Source organism: Branchiostoma lanceolatum, chromosome 1 (assembly GCF_035083965.1).
Source record: "Branchiostoma lanceolatum isolate klBraLanc5 chromosome 1, klBraLanc5.hap2, whole genome shotgun sequence".
Classification (NCBI taxonomy): domain Eukaryota; kingdom Metazoa; phylum Chordata; class Leptocardii; order Amphioxiformes; family Branchiostomatidae; genus Branchiostoma; species Branchiostoma lanceolatum.
Genome location: NC_089722.1, coordinates 35,782,183 through 35,803,343, shown reverse-complemented (window position 1 = coordinate 35,803,343; position 21,161 = coordinate 35,782,183). Strand labels below are relative to the sequence as shown.

Genomic DNA, 21,161 nt, shown 5'->3' with positions numbered 1-21,161 from the left:
TATACACATTCGTTTTGAAGCTTTTGGTTTAGTAATTATCCTCAGTGATACTTTGCAGCAAAATAAATTTAGTATATTATACCTCCGTAACAGTGGTGTCTTCCGTTGACCTTTATGCTGCTACCTATCCAGTTTGTATCAGCACCATTTTGAAAATTGCGCGAAACACGTTTTGAGCACAATTTGAATGAATTCCCGGTGAAAACGGAAATTGGGCCGGCATTCAAACATTTCACGAACTTACCGCATCAGGTACATTTGTGGGTTGTATTTTCCAAAAGGCTGCCGTAATATTTGTCCAGTCGAAATGCACAGAAATTGTCAATTTTACCGCGATGTACAAACGCAAGCCATGTGAAGAAAACTATACTTGACTTCGCGTCAAACCATGGATTTTCTAACAAAGATAAAACATTCTGGTTTTCTTTATTATGATCCTATCCAGTTGAGGCCGCATAAATTTGATAACTGCGTGAAAAAATGAAGATTTTGAACCCGGCGTGCGGTGGCGATGCGTCTTCTACCGGCGAGCCGTGACCGTTATCGGCAGTGTTACTGTACTCGCGGGACCGAAAATCGTCTGACCGCGACCGCGTTGGACAGGTGGCCGCTATAGCCTAATTCTTAATGCTTATGTCAATGGGAAAAATCCAAGGGACCGACAAAAAGTGACCGCTATGGGCAGGTGGCCGCTATGCAAAGGTGACCGCTAATACAGGTTTGACTGTACCAATCTACCAAAAAAATCTGGGTCTCAGAAGCCAAATGCTAAAAAATATTCACTTTGAAAATGTAAACAACCTCCTTTGTTAAATGTTGTCAGAAATCACTTTGTTTACTAATAGATAAATGCAACTGTTACAGTAACATTGGCTCCCCAGACAGAACAGGGACGTGGCCAACATGGTAGTAACAAATTTTCTTGGAAAATAGGAGCGTAACTCAAGAAGGCTTGGATGGATTGTCTTGATATTTGGTAGATGGGTAGGTCTTGATGAGACTTGGGAATGATTAGATTTTGGATCCCCTAGCGGCTTGTTAAGGTACTGCAGCGGAACTTCCTGTTTTGATATCTCGTGTTCTGGACAAGCTATGGAACTGCTTTTTAGTGGTAGAGAGCTCTTTGGACAGAGAGTAAATGGTATAGGTTTTGGCCCCCTAGCGGCTTTTTTGGAACTGCAGGAGCAGGTTTTGGTTCAGACTTTGAAAGGGAATAACTCAAGAAGGGCTTGATGGATGGTCATGAATTTTGGTAAGTAGATAGCTTGAGTGATGATGTACATGATTAGATAATTATTATACAAATCAATATCAAATTTGCATAATTAATTAGGAAAGTTTATACAGCCGCCAAATTCCATGGTAGGAGTCTCAAACATGTGACATATGTATCTGAGGAAGTAGCTAGCGCAATTCACCTTGTAATAACGTGCGAAATCTGAGTCCCCGGTATTACGCGCCTAATTTGGTTGATTAAAAAAATTGCAAAAAGAAAAGTATAATACTTACAAGCATCAGATTTTGTGTGCCTTACTATCATTATCTTATCTCCATTTGTACGGAATTTCTTATAAATACAAGTTACTGGTGTCTAGTTAAGGCGTGATTAACGAGCAGACACACCCGCCCAGCTAGCGGCGTGCGCCGCGGGCACGATTTCAGTGAAGGGCGGAATCGAACTCCGCACTTTGACCGAATTTCCAATTGGTCAAACGAATATTATGGTCTGTATAAACGTCACGAACACGTTCAAGAGGATTTTAGAAACATTTTGGCGGGTGCCGCAAATTTCTACGTGCAAGGTAAGTCTATTTATGACGATTTTAAAAAATTTGATCACGTTTTTCGCCCCCATAGAAGTAAATTGTCAATTTGCGGCACCGGAAATACGATAGAGCATGTTCTTAGCTTTAATTTGACACCAAATTTACTGCATTTAATTCGGGATAAATGCGTTGGGAATTGTGTTTGCCGCGCGGTGCCATGGTGCGAAGCCGCGGTGCTGCGCGGGACGCGGTGAGTTGGAGGGGGCGGGGCGAACATTGATTATAATGTGGCTTCTTGCACGTTTCTCGTCTTGGGAATATGTAAACTGCGCACATACTATGAAGAAAGATGGGATTAAGTTTTCAGTATCAAGGAGTTTTGTTGATGAACCGATGAGTTTAGCCTGAGGTGTCTGATATCAATTTATTTTGCATGTACAGTATTATTAAAGATAGTTAAGTCCCATACAAGATTTGTTTAATCTTTTCCTGGTGGCTTGTAGCCTTGCACTAATTGTCCTTATATGCTTAGGAGTGTCCTGAGGGTCAGCCCTGATTTTCCTGTCCTGACTTGGAGAAACCGATGATGACAGTTGACTGCTGTCCAAGAATCATTCTGAGAATATCTGAATCTTAAAAGATTTTTTCTAATTTAAGGCAGTGATTCTCTCCTAGCTTTTGAATTCGATGTGCAGAGGTCTGATTTAGTGATTAAGTTTAGCAAGAGTAATCCTTGCCAATAATTATTCTAAGAATATATGAATTAAAAAGATTCGCTTCTGGCTTTTGAATTTGATGTACAGAGCTATGATATGGTGTTTAAGTATACTAAGAGTAATAAGTAATCAGAGTAAAGAATTATTCTGAGAGCACGCTTTTGCATTAGCTCTAATTGATGAGACTGTTCGCATGTTAAACCTACATTCCATGCTTAGGATTGTGTTGGAAAAGGCAAGAGCTACATTTTTTATGATTGCATTAAAATGTAATAAATGTACAAACATGGAAGTGTCATTCATTGTCCAATTAATTTGACTGATTAGTATGCGGATGATTATGACAAGCAGTCATTACATAAGAATACTTGAGATTTTCGTACAAATGTATTATTTTCCTATTTTGATGAAAGCAGAAAAGAATACATTGTATGCTAGGTGAAAGAGGCCTTAATCATGTGCTTTATTTTCCTAATTAATATGCAAATATGCTAATCATTGATTACTTAAGAATGCCAGAGATTATTCATTAGCTAGACATGTTGTGACGACCAACAGTTCCACTGCAAATCATTTTGAAAAGAAATGAGAGCAGACAAAAATTTTGTAGGCTGAGAGGTAGAAACAGTCATGGTCATGTTGTCTTCATTAGTATGCAAATATGCTAATCATCTATCAATTAAGAATGTCAGAGATTATCTATTTGTTCTACATATTGTGACAACTACCTGTTTCACTATCAATTTGCATAGAAATGAGATCAAACAGAAATGCAACAGCCAATATGTAGAAATGGCCTGTGTTATACATTTCGTCCTAATTAATATGCAAATATGCTAATTAGTCATCAATCAACAATACCAGAGCTTATAGAGATTGTCTTTTTGCTAGGCATGTGACAACTATCAGTTGTTATATTGGTTGTTATATACAAAGTGGTAGTAGAGAAACCTTCAGAAGAAGAGCAAATTTGCCTAATTCGTATGCAAATATGCTAATTAGAAATCAGACAATTAGTTATAATGACTAATTTGCTTGACATCTTGCGGCAGCTGACACTTGCATAAGCAAATTTTGTGCCAAGAATTTCTGTTGCGAAGCATTAAAACTTGACTACCCCACATGCATATTGTTGTACGCAATGTCTTTATTACAGTGAAGATACTCCCTGCGGTGCCATTTCAGACCCATGGGACTAATACGTCGATGAAGATTAGACATCCAGGTAATAAGATACGCCAAAAAGCAATTACTCAAACAACTGGATATGATTTTGGAAACGGTCAGACGTTTCAAGTAGCATCCACTACTTTTCGTCAGTGACTGTGAGCAAGATCAGTTGAACAGCAGGTTTACAGACGAACATAGACACCTCCGAGGTGCCCTGGGCAAATGTGGCTACCAAAGATGGACTTTCAACAAAGCCCTCAAACCGTCTGACCAGTCCAAGAAAACGCCTAAGTGTACACCGTTGACCAACAGAAACAAGGCCAACATCACTATTCCATATGTACAAGGAGTGTCCGAAAAACTCCGACGGATCTTCCAAAACTTCAACATTGCCACCAACTTCAAACCTCAATCAACTCTCAGACAAAGACTGGTACATCCTAAAGACCAACCCCGCGAAGGCAGCAAGGCCGATGTCATCTACAGACTCAAATGTGAAGAACCCAACTGCAACAACACTTATATCGGAGAGACCAGTCGATCACTTAATGAAAGGTACAAAGAACATTGCGCTAACCGCTACTCCTCGGCCATTTTCCACCACCTAAAACACAACCAGGGGCACTCGTTCAATCTCGAATCCACTGATATCCTTGACCGCGAACCCCGCTGGTTCGAACGTGGAGTAAGGGAGGCAATATATGAGAGGATATACAATCCAACCCTCAACAGGAAAGGAGGGCTAAGGGTGGAACTGTCTGGCACTTGGGACATAGCCTTGGGGGCAAACCAGCTTTAGCTCCTATATTAAAACAATAGGAGCTATTGTCCCCTTTTACTTCAACCTCGTCTTGAGTTGTCTAATTCGCTTTCTATTGGACTTCTAAAAATTTGTCTTCTCCTTATTTGCATATCAATTCATAGTTCGTGGTTATAAACCTGCTGTTCAACTGATCTTGCTCACAGTCACTGACGAAAAGTAGTGGATGCTACTTGAAACGTCTGACCGTTTCCAAAATCATATCCAGTTGTTTGAGTAATTGCTTTTTGGCATGGGACTAATGATTAAGTTTTCACCAAAAATGTCAAAATTTATTCTTTCAAAATTCAATATCTCAACTCAGGTTCATCAGATTTGAAATCTGAAAACGGCGTTTTGTTCGGGACACTGAGATCTTTAATTTAAGCTCAAGTACAGTGTGGTATCGAATGATTAAAAAAATCCTCTGTTCTAGCTAGAGGAAGAGAGAAATGTTAATAGATATCAACTATGCAAATGAGGACCTCATTTGCATAATTAATGAGAAAATACTTTAACTCAAGATGGGCTTGATGGATGGTCATGAATTTTGGTATGTAGATAGCTGAAGTGATACTTTGTATGATTGGAAGATGATTATGCAAATCAGATTCTAATTCGCATAATTAATAAGACAATTCAAAAACCTGCTGTGTTCCATGATATGATTATTCAAATATGTGACATTTGTAACTGAGGAAGAGAGGGATGTTGATAGATAGAAAATATGCAATTGTAGGCCTAATTTGCATGATTAATGTTTGTTTGAACCTTTGTTTATTCATGATAAGCTCAAATCGGCACGCAGGCCTCTTTTCATTGAGGTCATGAGGGAAGAGGTAAGGGTCAGATACAATATAACAGAGATACACAGTCATTTGAGTCCTAATAACTCTATCAACATAAATCATTACATGTTTATGGTACAGCAATATACAATTTCTACAACATACAACATAAAGTAGGGCGAAAGCTGGTTCATGGTCCGTGTCCGTTCGTTTAGTTCATTTCCGTTACTTCAAGAGTCTCTTAAAGGAAGTCAGATTCGGAGCCGTACGTGTGTCTGGCGGTAGGCTGTTCCAGACATTTGGTCGACGGTAGGCTACCGATTTTCTGAAGATCTCTCACTTGGGTTTGGGGACAACCAGCTGACTGCTTGTGCTTTGTCTGGTTGTACGAGCACTCTGATCTCTGCAGTACACAAACATCTGGCGCATGTAGGGTGGCAGTTTGTTGTTTAGGGCTTTGTAGGTTTGTACGGCATTGTAGTACTGGAGTGTTGCTTTGATGTCTTTCCAGCTCAGCCGAGAGAGCACTTCGGTTGATGGTGTCCTGTGTGGGGCCTTTAGTATCAGTTTTCCAGCCCGATTCTGCATACTTTGAATTTTCTGTAGATCCTGGTCGGGGGCAGCTTCCCATGCTGTGCAAGCGTATGTGATGTGTGGTAGGAAGATGGCATTATACAGGGTACAGAGTGCTGAGGTTGAGATGAAAGGGTTTAAGTGTTTCATCATGAATAATGACCGCCGCAGTTTTCCTAGTACAGCCTTTGCCTGGTCTTTCCACTTGAGCTGACGATTGATAACTACACCAAGGTACGTGTATTTGTCGCATGTTTTTAGGTTGACGCCGTTGACAGCCAAGTTTGGAATGTTGCAGCTTGCCAGTCTTCTGTTTGTACCAATTAGCATACTTTTACATTTACCACCATTCATTGATAACGAGTTCGCAGCAAACCATTGCGACAGTCGTTGAAGGTCGTTTTTAAGTACATTCTCAATGTTGGTGAAGTCCTTGTTGCTATAGTAGATCACGGTATCATCTGCATACATTGAGATGTCACAAGACTGAAGGCATTCTGGCATATCGTTGACGTAGATGATGAATAGCAGGGGTCCTAGTATGGATCCCTGGGGTACTCCGTATTTTACTTGGTGAAACTCAGAGGTTGCTCCGTTGATGGATGTGCAGTGTTTCCTTCCAGTGAGGTATGATTGGAACCAGTCAAGAGCGGGTCCCTGTATGCCGTATCTCAACATCTTCTGGAGGAGGATGGTGTGATCCAGTGTGTCGAATGCCTTTGACAGGTCAATGAACACTGCTCCCGTCAGTTCGCCGTCGTTCATGGCCTTGTACCATCTCTCAGTTAGTAAGTGTACAGCTGTTTGTGTTGAGTGTCCGGGTCTGAAGCCAGATTGAACTTCTGATAGAATGTTGTTGGTTGTCATGTAGTCGTAGAGTTGTGTGTGCACGGCTCTTTCATGGATTTTGGAGACGGCAGGCAGGAATTGCTGATGGGTCTGTAGTTGTTGGGGGCGTCTCTGTCCCCAGCCTTGTGTATGGGTGACAGCCTTGCCTTTTTCCAATCCTCTGGGAATTCACTCGTCTGTATCGACGCGTTTATGATGGTTGTCAGGGAAGGTGCTATTTCTTGGGCGGCTGACTTTAAAAGTCTGTTGTTGAGCTGGTCAAGTCCAGTGGCTTTGTCAGACTTCAGAGCTAAGAGTTCTTGGGTCACAAAGTCCACTGTCACAGGTTTGAGGGTAAAGCGGGACTGGTAATGTCTGACAAACTGTAGAGGACTGAAATGTGACAACCCTTTGTTGATGTTTTGGGCTAGCGTTTCAGCGACTGTTCCGAAGTATTTGTTGAGTACATGGGCGATGTCCAGTGGTGAGGTTTTTGTGTTTCCCTCCGTATCCTTCATGCCAGTTATAGCACCTGAGTTTGGCTTTCCTAACAGGGACTTTAAGGAGCTCCACATGTCAGATACGGAACCATTGTTGATTTTGTCGGTGTAATTAGGTTAATTCCATACAGGTAACTGATGGCAATTTCATAGTTGTGGCATTTGGATGTTATGTGAAGGCGAACATAGTTGAATCAAATTATGTTGAGAAGTACCTCGTTTGCATAATTGATGATGTTAGCATACCTAAAAAAATCTTTGTTCAGCTTATACATCCGTTATTTGGGTGAAGACGATCAACTAGTATGATTTATAATTGATTAGAGACACTCCTAATACGTCAGTCATAAAGGTTAAAATCATTTGGCGAAGGTATGAGGTCGTGGAACTCTAGTTTTGTATTGAAATAAATACCATTTGATTGCAATTTACTCCAGGACCTGTCTATAGACTTCCACATACTAATTCACTTTGTTAGAATGCAGTATGAATGTCAATATTGCTATCAAGAAGTATTATTTACATTTAAAAAGAGTTGTCTCCCCTTACATGAAGTGAGCTCTTCCACGGGAAAAGTTATCAATTTCTGAATGGACAATCGAAGCATCATTGGCTGTGTGTTTACTGGGTGGATTTATCAAGGCTTAGCTATCATGTTTGTGGTAGGATTTACATATTTTGGCATATTTTGAGAGTAGAACAGTTTCTACTGATTAAAGATACATGATGTTGTTGATTTCCTTGTTTTCACCGAGAAAAGATCGTCTTGTGAAAGACTGCATGATGATGTGAGTACCGTGGCTTTTGGTTCAGATGTCAACAGAAACAGTGAAAGTTACTTACATTGTGCAAACCTCCTTGCATTGTTGAAGGATGCCCACCACAGTGGGCATCCTGGGTAATTGATTACGAAGAACCCTATCTCATTCATCAATGGTTTCGTACATATCCATGATGTCATTCATTCTTGACTACTTAGTAGTCAACATCGCCATTGAACACTGTGATCTTTACCCTTGTATTATCATTTCATCGTTGTAATATCGCTGCCATCCTTTGTCAATATGGCTACAACACGCAGCGGGAGGACCATCAAACCTCCACAGAGGCTTTGTGATGCCGAATCTGTGTTCGAAGAGGAATTTCAGAGGGTTGAGGACGAGATTTCCGTGATTCGGGCGTCCTTGGCGGTAACACCCGAGGATCAACTGACTCCATTGCGCACCAGCGTTTCGCCAGAAGAGGCACTCCAACGGGAACGTGAAGCCCTTTTGGAGGAGATCAAGACCTTATAGCTGGCGAAGGAGGTCGAGAGTCTATGACGTGGGAAGGACAATCTACAATCCGACGGGCGGTCAGGCGGCGCGGTCAATGGGATTGCGCAACCCCTCCCCGTTCCAGAGACGGCGTGGTTAACGGGATTGAGCAATCCACCCCCCTCCCTAATATTATAAGATGGCCAACCCGGAGTCTGACTTGCAACATCTCGCCAAAAACACCTCGCCCGACTTGCAACATCTCGCCGCCGAGCCCACCATTCAAGACCTGCGGCGGGACCAGGCTTCTGTGGCAGAGATAAACCGCTTTGTGGGCAACCTCAACCTCCCTTCTGGCGGCCGCCCCTCTACCGGCACCAATCCCAACAGTGAACCCAGAGGTAAGAAGATTTCAGACTTCTTCCGCACACCTCGTTCATCTTCCCGAATAACAAAACATGTGACATGGCCGCAAGAATTGTTGGCAGCCTTCTCGAACAAATTGGCCAAGCTAACGTATGACATGGTTACTTATGATCAGTTCATCGCTGGATACATGAGGCTGTTCAATTCCGACTTATTACAACCAGTCGAGTCGCGAGAAAGGCTCAAGCTTGTGCAGCAGTGTTCAGAATACAAGCTTTGGTATCCGTGGGATAGCGTTCGTGATTATCATGGCGAAGTGATGCGGGCTGTCGTGGAGGGTCAGTATGACTGGGGCGACTCGGGTTACAACAACCACAGGGAACAAATGTTCAAGATGTACGTGCAGCCTTTCCTGCAGTCGGAGTAAAACTCCTGCAAGGTGTGTTAAATCACAATCTCAGCTGCAGCAGACTCTCAAGTACTGCAAGCTGTTTCAGTCAAAGTCATGCCCCATGATCACATGACGGAGCTGATCCACGATGACAAGCAGTTTGGAGAAGTCCACCACGTGTGTGCCAGCTGTCTGACGCGTCACGACACCGCAGCCTACAACCACGGCTCGTCGGACTGTAGCCAGAAAGGTGGTCGTGACCAACGTGGGACGGGGAAGAAATCAACCGCCGGGAACGCGCCCAGCAAGCAGGCCTGACTAGACGTGGGACTTCCTGACTTCAAGGACTGTATTCTTGTACTGACTCATTTCATACTGATATTCAGAATTTGTGCAATGTTAATTACATGTGCAGTGTGGACGTTGACAATTTATACGGTCATGATGTCAATGATTCTTCCCCTATGTTGTGCCCCACAGGTAACCAAACCTTGTGCCCCACAGTCAATTCATATGGTCATGATGTAAATGATTCTTTTCCTATGTTGTGCACCACAGGTATTCAAACCTTGTGCCCCACAGACAATTCATATGGTCATGATGTCAATGATTCTTCTCCTATGTTGTGCCCCACAGATAATCAAACCTTGTGCGATATGCATTATTGCTGTGACATGCCGTACAATGATAGCTTATGTGTAAACTCTAGGGACGATTATTCTGTCAGTGCTAAGTCTGGTCACAGTGTTGTGCATTCTGATGCTGCCAGGAACGATGTTGCTAGTGGTACAACACCCGATTATAGGAACAGCCAGGAAGGAGTCCGGTCGAATGGTGGTGCCGAATCATGCCACACCGAAGTAGGTACAGATTATTCACTTTGTTCTGACATTCCTGACTTCACGGCGACCTTACCTGCGCAAGTTTAGTCCGATTCCGTTTCGCCTGGCCATGACCTCCCACTTTTCTTGGCATCCACTGATGTTGGCGCCAAGGGGGAAGAGCCTTACAGCACGTTACCATTCGCTTGTGCCCAGGTGGACACATTTTCGACCGGTGATATCCAATCCACCGCCCCTGCGTCCTGCGATGATATGGTTAAGTACTGCGCGGATGATCTAGCTAGCTCTCAGCGAATTTCCCTTATGCGTGGTGATGTCCAGTCCACTGCGCAGGCGTGCAACGCGAGTGACGCTGGCCCGCCTTTTCGCCCACAGTTCTGCTCCGCTAGCTCCCGTGATTCACCTGGGTTCTTTCACCCCAGTGTGCGGTGCGGTGTGTGCTTGCTGTGCGAACGCGATTCCACCCTCATGGCTCGACGGTTGCTCTACTATTCCCCGGGAACAGACACCTGTTTCCTTGGCCCACGACCCTCATGGCCTTCTAGCGCCCAGGGAACCATGGCCTCCCCCGCTCGTGTCATGTTCTCACCCGATTGTACAACTCCACTATAAGGTGTGCATGTCCCGAAGCGTACCCAATTATATGGGCGTCAGAGCAACCTCACTATTCCCTCATGGCGGAGGCGTCTCTGCGACTATTCTGACGCCAGTGTGTGCGAATTGCTTGAATTTGGAGCCCCAGTTAATTACGTCAGATCAACCCTCCCCGTCACAGTCTGCACCAACCACGCTTCTGCCTATAGGTTTGCACATCATGTGGACAAGTATATCTTTAAGGAGATCGCTCACGGTGCTACTTGCGGTGCTTTTGAGCAAAATCCTTTGTCTTGCCGGATGCCCCCTATCTACGTCACCATTGCAGACCGTTCACAAGAAGGACTCTGCTGATAGGCCAATAGTGCTCGACCTATCTTATCTTCCAGGTTCATCTGTCAACAGCAGAATCCCCAAGGATTGCTATGAGGGCATTCCTTTTAAATTGACCTTGCCCAAGCTGGATGATTTCCTTGATATAGTGGTGGATAAGGGGGTCGGTTGCAATTACATTGACGACTTCGGTATTGCGGATAACCCGACTCGGGCCTTAGCAGCCTACCTCCACTTAGGTGAGCTTCTGTCCGACCTTGGCTTAAGCTTGGACGAAGCACTTCAGAAAGCCGTTCCTCCGAACACATATTTGGTGTTCCTCGGGGTTGGCGTTGACTCATTACGAATGATTGTTGAGATGACACCTGATCGTATGCGCGACGTTCACGACAATATCTTTCACTGGGAAGGGCAAGCTTCCAGTACCAGGCGCGAGCTTGAGTCGCTGATTGGCAAGCTCATGTTTATCGCCAAATGAGTTCGTTCCAGCAGGCTTTTCGTCTCACGCATGTTGGCGCTACTTCCATCCATGCCCCTTCCCCACATCCCTTATCCCCTCAACGCAGAGTTTTACAAGGACCTTGCGTGGTGAAGGAAGTTCATGACCGTGTACAACGGCACCTTCATCATACCCCAGGAGCCCTGGTCCGCCCTTGACACCGTGGCCGCAACAGACGCCACGTTGACAGGCTGTGGAGGCTTCTGCGGTCAGGAGTTCTTCCACAGGCGGTTCCCTGAGGACGTGCGCCTGGCAGGTCACCACATTGCCTTCTTAGAGACTTTGGCCCTGTTGGTGGCTGCCAAACTCTGGGGCAAGTCCTGGTGTGGGAAGCAGATGCAGTTCCTCTGCGACTCAGCAGACACTGTGTCAGTCCACAGTGTGTCAGCCTGCTCGCTTGCGCGCGGGAACTCTATCTGGTGGGTACATGTGGCTAGCACCCTGGAGTTTCAGGTTAAGGTTACCGTAGTTCACATACCAGGGGAGAGCAACCACATCCCGGACAGCCTATCTCGCTGGTATTTGGACATGAAGCACAAGCGAGCCTTCTCGCGACTCACTGAAGGTATGAACATGTCTGAGGTCTTCGTCCCCACTGATCTCTTCTATTTCTCATGCCCATTTTAGGCAAGGTCTCTGCGCCTGGATGTCTCAGTGACCTGGAGCGGGCCTTGTGCCTTACGAAGCACAACGCCTACGCTGCCGGAACATCTGTGAACCTCAACGTCCAGATCGCTCTTACCTCCTATTTTGTGTCCACTTCGGCCTGCCGCCCATTCCCCCAGACGGGCATCAGCTGAGCTTATACGCTCAGTTCCTATCACATAGTGTGAAGACTCCACAAACTATTTTGAATGACCTCAGTGGTGTACGCTCCTTCCGCAAAATGCTAGGCGTGAATTGCCCCACACCTTCGAACTCCATCTCACCACCAGAGGTTTACGCAAGAACCTTGCCCACACCCCAGAACCAAAACTTCCCATTCAATACACCAAAAATCGTTTTCGGACTTCGCCCTTTACTGAATATTTATGACACACAAGATCTCGTATGTTGGGTCGCCTTCCTATTCCTTATCTTCAGCTTTATGCGGGCCTCGAACATCGTGGCCAGGTCCCGCCGAGCCTTTGATCCTACCAAACAGCTCACCGTAAAGGATGTTTCTAATACCCCTAGTATTCTCATCCTTAGAGCCAAGTGGTAAAAAACCATCCAGTTCTGGGACAGGGAGATTGAAATCCCCCTTGCAGACCTCCCAAATTCACCTTTATGCCCTGCCACGGCCTACGTCGAGCTGCGTTCACGCGTTCCCGGCCTCCCCTCTGACCCAGCCATCTCTATCCTTTCCAAAGGAAAAACCGTTCCATTGGTAAAATCCTCCCTCGAGAGGTGGTTCAAGCGCCTCATTGACTCACTTGGCCTTGAGCCTCGCAAATTCTCACTTCACAGTTTCAGGAGGGGTGGCTGCACATGGGCCTACCTGGCCGGTGTACCAAAAGAGCTATTGTCCCGTCACGGTGACTGGCACTCCGACGTCATCTCAGTTTACATGGCGCTCCCAACTTCCTTCATGTTTAAAGTTACGAGACAAATGCACAAACTGATGCGTGCTCACAAAACATTAGCTAAATTGCCCCTTTATAACCTCGGTCACCTTCCCGGCTGTACCCATATTTTATCTTACCTGACAAGTATCCCGGCTATCATGGCTATAGCCTTACATTATCTTACCTCATAGGTATTACATCATCTAAAAATTACCTTATAAGTTTTACCTTATAAGGATTACATTATATTAAGCATTATCGAGTTGCAGCGAATTTGTTACTCGTTGAGTAGAAACCTAGTTCGGTGTATTACATTAAAAGTATACATTATGAATATTACATTATAGGTTTACATTATAAGTATGCAGCAGATTTGTTACTCGTTGAGTAGAACTAGCCTTAAGGTGCCCAACATGTATTTCGTGCTAGTGGTACTGTATATTAAGTATTACCTTCCCATTACCTTGTAGGTATTACATTATAAGACTTAGTATACAACAAGTATAATCGAGTTGCAGCAATTGTTACTCATTGAGTAGAAACCTAGCTCAGTGTATTTATATTACATTATAAAATGTTCTGCCACGTTCATTTCCTTTCTTTTAACCTGGGTGTTGGCAGTGTGTTCTCCTCCCCTGTTTCTTGGCGGGATCTGTTATTGGTTGTGCAAGAAAGAAACATTAAACATTCAACTGCCAACACCCAGGGCTCCTTGTTTTTCCGTTTCATAGAGGACTGAACTAGACAATTAAAATTGCATTTAAAAACCTTATTGAGGCATCTTTTATTCCACCAATAACAATGCTTTTTTTGTAGCATCATAGCAAGGTCAACCAACGTATTACGACTATCGCCATTTAAGAAACAAACTTAAGGTGGCCATAGCAGCGGGAAAATCCATGACGAAAGTAGCAAGTTAGGGGCATAAATTCAGGGGAAATTTATGAACAAAAACACTACTTTAATTCATTCTTTAGGCAAATCCTTGGTTGAGAATACCCTGATTCTGTAGATCAGTATCAGTTTGTATAATGATATTCAGGGAGTGCAATATCAGATTGTAAAGTAACATGTAAAAAAGTTACTGTTACTATTACTGTAGTAGTGCGTCTACTGCATGGTACCTGACCAATTAAAGAGGACCTTGGTTCTGGCTGTTTCTGTGCTGTTGGTGAATGCAGGAAATATGAAAAGTGTAGCCTGATTTCAATCAAGCCTCCTGTAACCGCTCGCCGCCCTGTAACTGCTTGCCTTCGCGGGGAGGGGACAGAAATCCCCGGACAGCTGGAGTTTGTGTAATATAGACTATGAAAAGTGCAAATGTGCTAAAAAGTACCCTCTAAGTAATTAACATGGAGGTTTTGTTGTCAAGAAATTACTTAAGTTTTGCAGCCAAAAACCTACATTGTTTACTTTAAGTAAGACAGAGGAAAAGTTGAAACAACTAGAAAGGTAACATTTGCGACCGAATACAGCATGTTTAGCCATACTCCTCGCCATGCAAAAAATGGACTGTCCCAAAATAACAATGGACCATTCTAAAATACTTCCACTGGAAAAATGGATCACCCGGGCAGTCCAAAATTGAGTTTGAAAACAATTAGTCTCTCCATACAGGAATGGAGTCTTCCAGCAGCACCTCAACACAATATGGGCCAGTCCAAAACCATATCCACTTATAAATAAACAAATACACTTCTGCTAACAAATGGACTTTTTCATAATCACTCCAGCTCAAAATTGAAATAAATAATTAAAGAATCCTCCCCTTGCAAGAATGGGATATTCCGTGCCATCTCCATGTTAACTAGACCAGTCGAAAAATATCTGCTCAAAATTACACTCTTGCGCATTATCAACCCAGTTCAAAATTGAATTTAAAAAGATTAACCCCAGGGAAGAATGAAGTTTTCCATAGCATACATAATGATATACATGAAGATTTGACAGGAGAAGAAGGAAATGACAAAAAACAACATGTTTCAGCAATAGTATGGGTGAAATATAAAAATGTGACACCCCTATGTTTGAATGTATGATTCAATAGTATACATTTTGGGTTGAAAATAACGAAACGAAAAAATTGTTTATTTCAAAAATCGTCTTGAAAGGCTGTATGCCAAACATTTGAATGAGGGCCTGTGTACATGACCAAGGCAGACACATGCCAAATTTCACATCATTTTGGTTTGATACATAGGAACTGGAGATGTGACAAATATTGTCAAAAAAGCCCAAAATAATCGTTTTGAAGAGATGTATGCCAAAAATGGGTATGTATTCCTTTAAATATTTGTTCAAGGCATATCTACAGCAAATTTCAGGTCATTCGGTTGAAATACCAGGGTGTACGGGGCAAAGATATGCATCATTGGTCATAAAAACCTCAATAAAATCACTTTCAAGGTCAATATCGAAAAAATGAGAGAAAAAAAGGCCCAGGGGTTTTTGCCTACACTACCAAATTTCAGGTCATTTGGTCAAAAAATGACAGAGATGAATCCATTTGAAGATTTGACAGGAGAAGGAGAAGAAACCTCAGTGAGTAAAAACAATATGTTGAGCCATACTAGGTATGGCTAAACATAATTACCTTATGGAGGTATGTGAAACCGTTTCTGGCAGCCACGTCCCGGGCGGCTGTCTCCCCGTCGGGTACCCGCACCACCCAGTAGTTAGTGTAGTGTGAGTCTGATGTCCGACTGAACTGTACCACACACAGCAGCAGCACTATAGCTACTGCATTGTAGTAAAAAACATGTCCTGCCATGGTGGAACCTAGGGACACATCCAGATATTTTTGTAAAACATTTTGCTCCATGAAGTTACAAAAGGTACCTAAAATCCCTTTTAATAAATCAATCTTTATATATCAAAATAAAGATCTTGTTATCGATACAGCAGATGCAGGGGTCCAACATATCGGGGTGAGGATGTTCTGACAGCATAAATTCAGGAAGGCATTGAATACATGTAGCTTTCCCTAAAAATTACAGGAATGAATCAAAATACAGTTAAACCTGTCTATACCAGTCACTCAAGGGACTGGCAAAACTGGACGCTATGGACAGGTGGCTGCTATGGAGAAAAGGTTGATTAATTGACCTAACGACCACGTCCAAAAGATGATCATCGGCTCAAGACGATCGATTTCGGTCGGTCACGATTTTTTCCCCCATAGACACTCAATGTTTCCAGGACGACCACTTGTCTTCTGTGACCGCGACCAGCCCTAATCCGGACCGCAAGCCACCAAAACGTAATCTATAAGACGACCGCGTCATTTTCAAATGTGTGCCGACGTCAGTTTTTAATGATAAGTTACTGGAAATCACGATTAAATCGGCCTGTTTTGCCGGCAAGGTCATTAGGATAGTCTACTGCAATGTGGGTGGAACCACTGCTTGTGATGTGATTTTACTCTACATTCAATGGTACAAAATGTAAACTTCTTTCCTCAAAGACATTCTTTCAATAAAAGAAATACATACATAAAAAGGAATCTTGACTTAAGAATAATTCATTTTGAAGATAATACGGGCATGTTTGCTTTTTTAACAAACTGGTCGCCCATGCGTCTAGTGAAGTGTCCCAAGTACGCATCGGCTTTTTAGCGAATGCCCACAAACGCCCACTCTGGCAAAGTCCGCGCTGCACGAATCTAATTTTTTTTGCTCGGAATATGTTCAGGTTGTGCTCCCATTAATTAATCCTGGGTTTCAAGTCAATCCATCGATCAGAAGTTAAATAAAGCGAACTTGAAGATTCTTACCTGGCTTTTTAGCGAATGCCCAGCAAAAAAGGCTTTTTAGCGAATGCCCAATATATCAGCCAAAATATCGGCCATCGTGACACGGGCGCTAAATCTATCACCACAAACATGTTTAACAAGTTGTCCCCTGAATGTGTACTCAGTTTCCGTGCTGTACACGCCTGTAAAGTCACTTTATTTTACGAAATACACGGCGCGGCCCGCGGCACGTATACGGGGTAGAGAACGCTGGTAACCTGTCCCAAATATGCAAATGAGCCGCCATATTGGATTTTTACGTCCGGGGCCGTGGATTCCCACGCCGTGTATTTCGTAAAATAAAGTGACTTTAAAGTGACTGTACTAGCAACCGCCAGTCCATAGCAACCGTGTGCCAGTCCGGCGCTGTCACTGGCTGTTTTGAAAAGTGCGCGTGACGTTTACATAAATTTACCATATTTAGATGGCCGGGCTAGGCTTGAATCATGTGCGTGATCGTGGTATCCCCATGTCAATGTCAGCAGGTAAACAAAAGCCGTTCCGTACGGAACTAGCTGCTTGCTAGCTAATCTTTATACAGATTACTGAGCGTTCCTGCAGCGCTTCTAGGGCACCTGCTAATGTTTGGCGGGTCGCAAAAAGCGGCTTCTCTTTACTTTTATAAAACATGCACGGTCCCACGTAATACATCAAACGTTTCCAATGTGTTTTGTATTGAGAAAATACGCTGGTTCACACTCACAGGCCGTACGTTTTCTCCCTTACTTTCACAAACTAACTTGAGTATTTCAACCAACCATTACATGCTGTTTTGTATATCGTGCGTGTAAATTTCATGGAACTTTTCAACACTATATTACATAATATTTTTACAATTTCAGGCAGAAATTAACGTCATATCGGATCTCCTTCATGTAGCTCGTGTATTTACGGAATAGCACGTGCGCTACGAAAAGTTAAAGTTTGTACAATTCGAAATAATGTAACACAAAATTTCTAAAATAATTGCGACCTTCACGGAGTGGGGAATGCGAGCACTGAGTAGCAGCTCAAGTCGGACATGTTACAATACGTAAAGAAGCAGGCAGGTATGCAGCATGTGCGTTTTGAACATTGGAAAAGCGGGGCGTTGTTTCTCCGCCCACCGCGCGGGCAGAAGATTGCTGGACGTCTCACGAAACTTATGCGTATCTCGTGGCCTGTTAAAACTTAAATAAACGACTTAGATCTATTTTAAAACAATAATTTGTGGTAGGAACTGCCGTCAAGACATATACTGGTCGGGACATTTCAACTTTGGCGTCGGCCCGGAGAAGGGGTGCATACTTTATTCGGGGTTTTGCATTTTACGTTTCAGGACCGCAAATTTGCCCAGAACTTCGCCCGAATCGGGGGTGCGTACTTTAATTGGGGTGCATACTTTAATCGAGAAAATACGGTAAGACAGGTTTGACTGTACTGGTAGCTCAATGGCTACACTTGACAGAAAACGGATTTTGTTGAAGAAAACATTTCAATTCTACATTGGAATGAAATTTTTCAGACCGCACATTAATTTTGATAGTAACGGGAGGAGACCATAGTCCCATAACTGTTCTAATTTATAAGTGAATGCGCATGTCTTTTGTCATCGTACATTTTGTCGTGATAGCTTAGATCTTGCAACAGGCATATGACTGTGATTAAAGCTGCACAGACATAGTTTTCATTTAAACGGTAGCGTTCTGCACTTTGGTTTTATTGCACACAAAAGTCACAGCAGTTTTTGGGTTTGCGTTCTAGTGGAACGTTCCAACACAAAAAGGGGGTCCAAACGCCGGTAAGATGACAACCAGGTCATTACCGTGGCATGTTTAAGCAATCCCATGTAAACAGAATTACACTAAAGCTTTGCAATATCCTTTTTTGTCGCAAATATGTGCCATATTTTGTATCACAGTACTTGTTCACATACGGATAGAAATTTCCTCTCACGGCGAGATCAACCTGCCGCCGACAAACAAAATGGCGGGACATTGTTTACGTTGCCTGCGATCGTACACATTGTATGCCTTTAATTAGGCTTTTGGCTTCCTTGGTGGTCTTTTCAACCTTGTTCTTGGCAGCGGGTTTGCGGAAAAAGCTGGGCTGTCTACCTGGCCTGGCTAGCTGGCCTGTCTACCTGGCCTGTCTACCACGTCAGGCTAGCAACCCAGAAACTCAGAAACTCAGAAACCCCCATTCATATCCCCACAAATTGTGAGGCCCTAGTGCAGCCGCGCCCCCTAGCGGAACGTTTCCAAAGCACACCCGTTACGCTGGGCGCGTCACAGCACACGCCGAACGTCATTCGAAACTGCGATTTTCGTCCCCTCTTCTTGATTCCTACGAAGTTTACATGAATTGCTTCATCGTCTGAAAACGAACAGGTTGTTCCCATCTCATGATTCTATCGCCATTTGTTTATGTTATCCAAAGGAACTCTCGAAAACTGCATTTAGCGAAGTCACAGACGTCGCTGATCGCCATCTTACTTCACGTGACCATGTTCTTCAAGCTTGCTTCACTGGAGGGCGCTGTTTCAGAGTAGAGTAGAGTTGCCTCTGAATACATCGTTGTTGACAGGTTGTATCAATATCTAACTTGGAGCCACCATTTTACGTCTCTTCCGGCTCCAGCGTAGACACCCTTCCCTTACCGGTGTCTCCCAGTTTACAGGAGCATCCCGGAATTGAGTATCAAACCCAACTTGTGTGAATCTCAATGCGTAAGTTGTGGGACAGGGTGAAGTTGCGAACACAACGATACTAACAGTTTAGATAAACAAAGGAACCATGTGTCTTACGGTTGGGCCGGCTGTAGGTGGGACGCGGACCGGAATATGTAACGTTCATACCACGTGGCTGTCGGCGGACGTTGACAGACTAAAAATTCATACATTTCCGGTCCATGTTTACCGTCTGCTTTGAAACAAGGCTATCTAAACAAACTATCTTAACACAAATACCCAAATAGGTATCTTAACACGCACGTTTTAATAAATAAGAAGGCTAAGTTTTTGGAAAATAAACATGCCTTGCAACGATTATGGTGTATCTATGGTATATCTTTTTATTGATAAATTGATATTTGATACAATGTTACACTATAATACGTTCTGTTTCTAACCTCTTTATTTTTTCTTGAAATAAGGTGAATGCAGAGTTGTTGAACCTACAAGCACGACAAAACAATGTCTGGACGCTGAGATGACAATGACCTTCATCCTTGATCCTTGATACGGCCGTATCTGTCCTGCCCTGTCCAGAAAGTGGCCACGATCGGTGTATATTTCACAGTGTGCTGATTACACGGAACATAACGTAAACGGACAGTGAACAGGCCTAGGGTTCCTTGTTTTATCTAATACATAGAAGAAATCTTTATTGACACGACAAAAGTACAGCGACTTTCGTATGGTCTTCTACAACTATACATGCAAAACAAGAAACAATGGTATACAAAATGATTAACCTCAGTACATGTATATGGATACTTCATTACTAGGGGGGGGGTCGAATGCAGAGTTGATGTATGTAAGTCTGCTTACACTTTCATGTCTATTTCATACCAGTCTCAGGCACGAGTGCCATGTTTATTATCAGCTTCTGCCAGAAGGTGATAATAAACATGGCACTCGTGCCTGAAACGGACGTGTCTGTCTGTGCGTGCGTGCGTGCGTGCGTGCAACTTTGCTGTGATGGAGATATAATCCGTCGTGTTGGTTGACAGATGGTTCAGGCGCCGGTGACAACATTCCCATGTCTTCAAATTACACGGGTAATCATTTACAGGGGCAAAGAGTAGACCGTTGTATACTGCCAGTCTGTACCTGGCATGTGGTAACTTGGCGCCACTATAAGCCCAAGTACGTAGAAACCTGACCCCAACCCTGTGCGTTTATTTCATAACAGCTTGTGGGCCGGTTGAACGAATAAACAAAAAAGATGGGAGACTTTCGTCAGAAGTAGACCAGAATGACAATGAGAGACGTACGTCAGAAGTTGACAAAATTGACGATATCTTTCTAGCATGTACCATGTATACATATATGTTTCTATAAAACGTTTTGACAGTCCGACGTATCCATGTTATCATAAGTAGCGCAGGCATTAAAAGCCTGGAGTTTTCGTTCAGAATTCAAAGTCAAATTAAACCAAACAGGAAAGATATTTGCTGTGATAATCACTAATAACAATATTGCAAAGACCGCAAGGAAAGATTGTGCCCCGATTTCTTTTCAGCAAACTGCAGGAGACTCATACGGTATTTGTGTACGGCAAATTACGAAATTGCTCCATGCAACAGATGAGAACACACAGAGCGCAAAGGTAATAGTTAGGCCATGTGAGACCTGGGTCACAGTGTCAGCTAACTGCCAGGGGGGTAGGGAGGGTTCATTATTTGATTCACATAAGGACATT

General features: G+C 43.4%; 1 protein-coding gene across 5 annotated transcripts in view; it reads right to left on the bottom strand.

The window, feature by feature from the left end:
• The window catches only part of LOC136421239 (furin-like protease kpc-1), a 217,503-nt gene that overhangs the window by 172,833 nt on the left and 23,509 nt on the right, over positions 1-21,161 (bottom strand). For 4 of the 5 annotated variants that reach the window (XM_066408448.1, XM_066408460.1, XM_066408438.1 and 1 more), the window contains exon 2: positions 15,562-15,746. In XM_066408448.1, coding sequence (XP_066264545.1) covers positions 15,562-15,738 — 177 coding nt within the window. In that variant the 5' untranslated portion in view covers positions 15,739-15,746. Of the gene's footprint in view, positions 1-10,068; positions 10,795-15,561; positions 15,747-21,161 lie in introns of those variants that run through there. The other variant, XM_066408477.1, reaches the window with a different exon arrangement.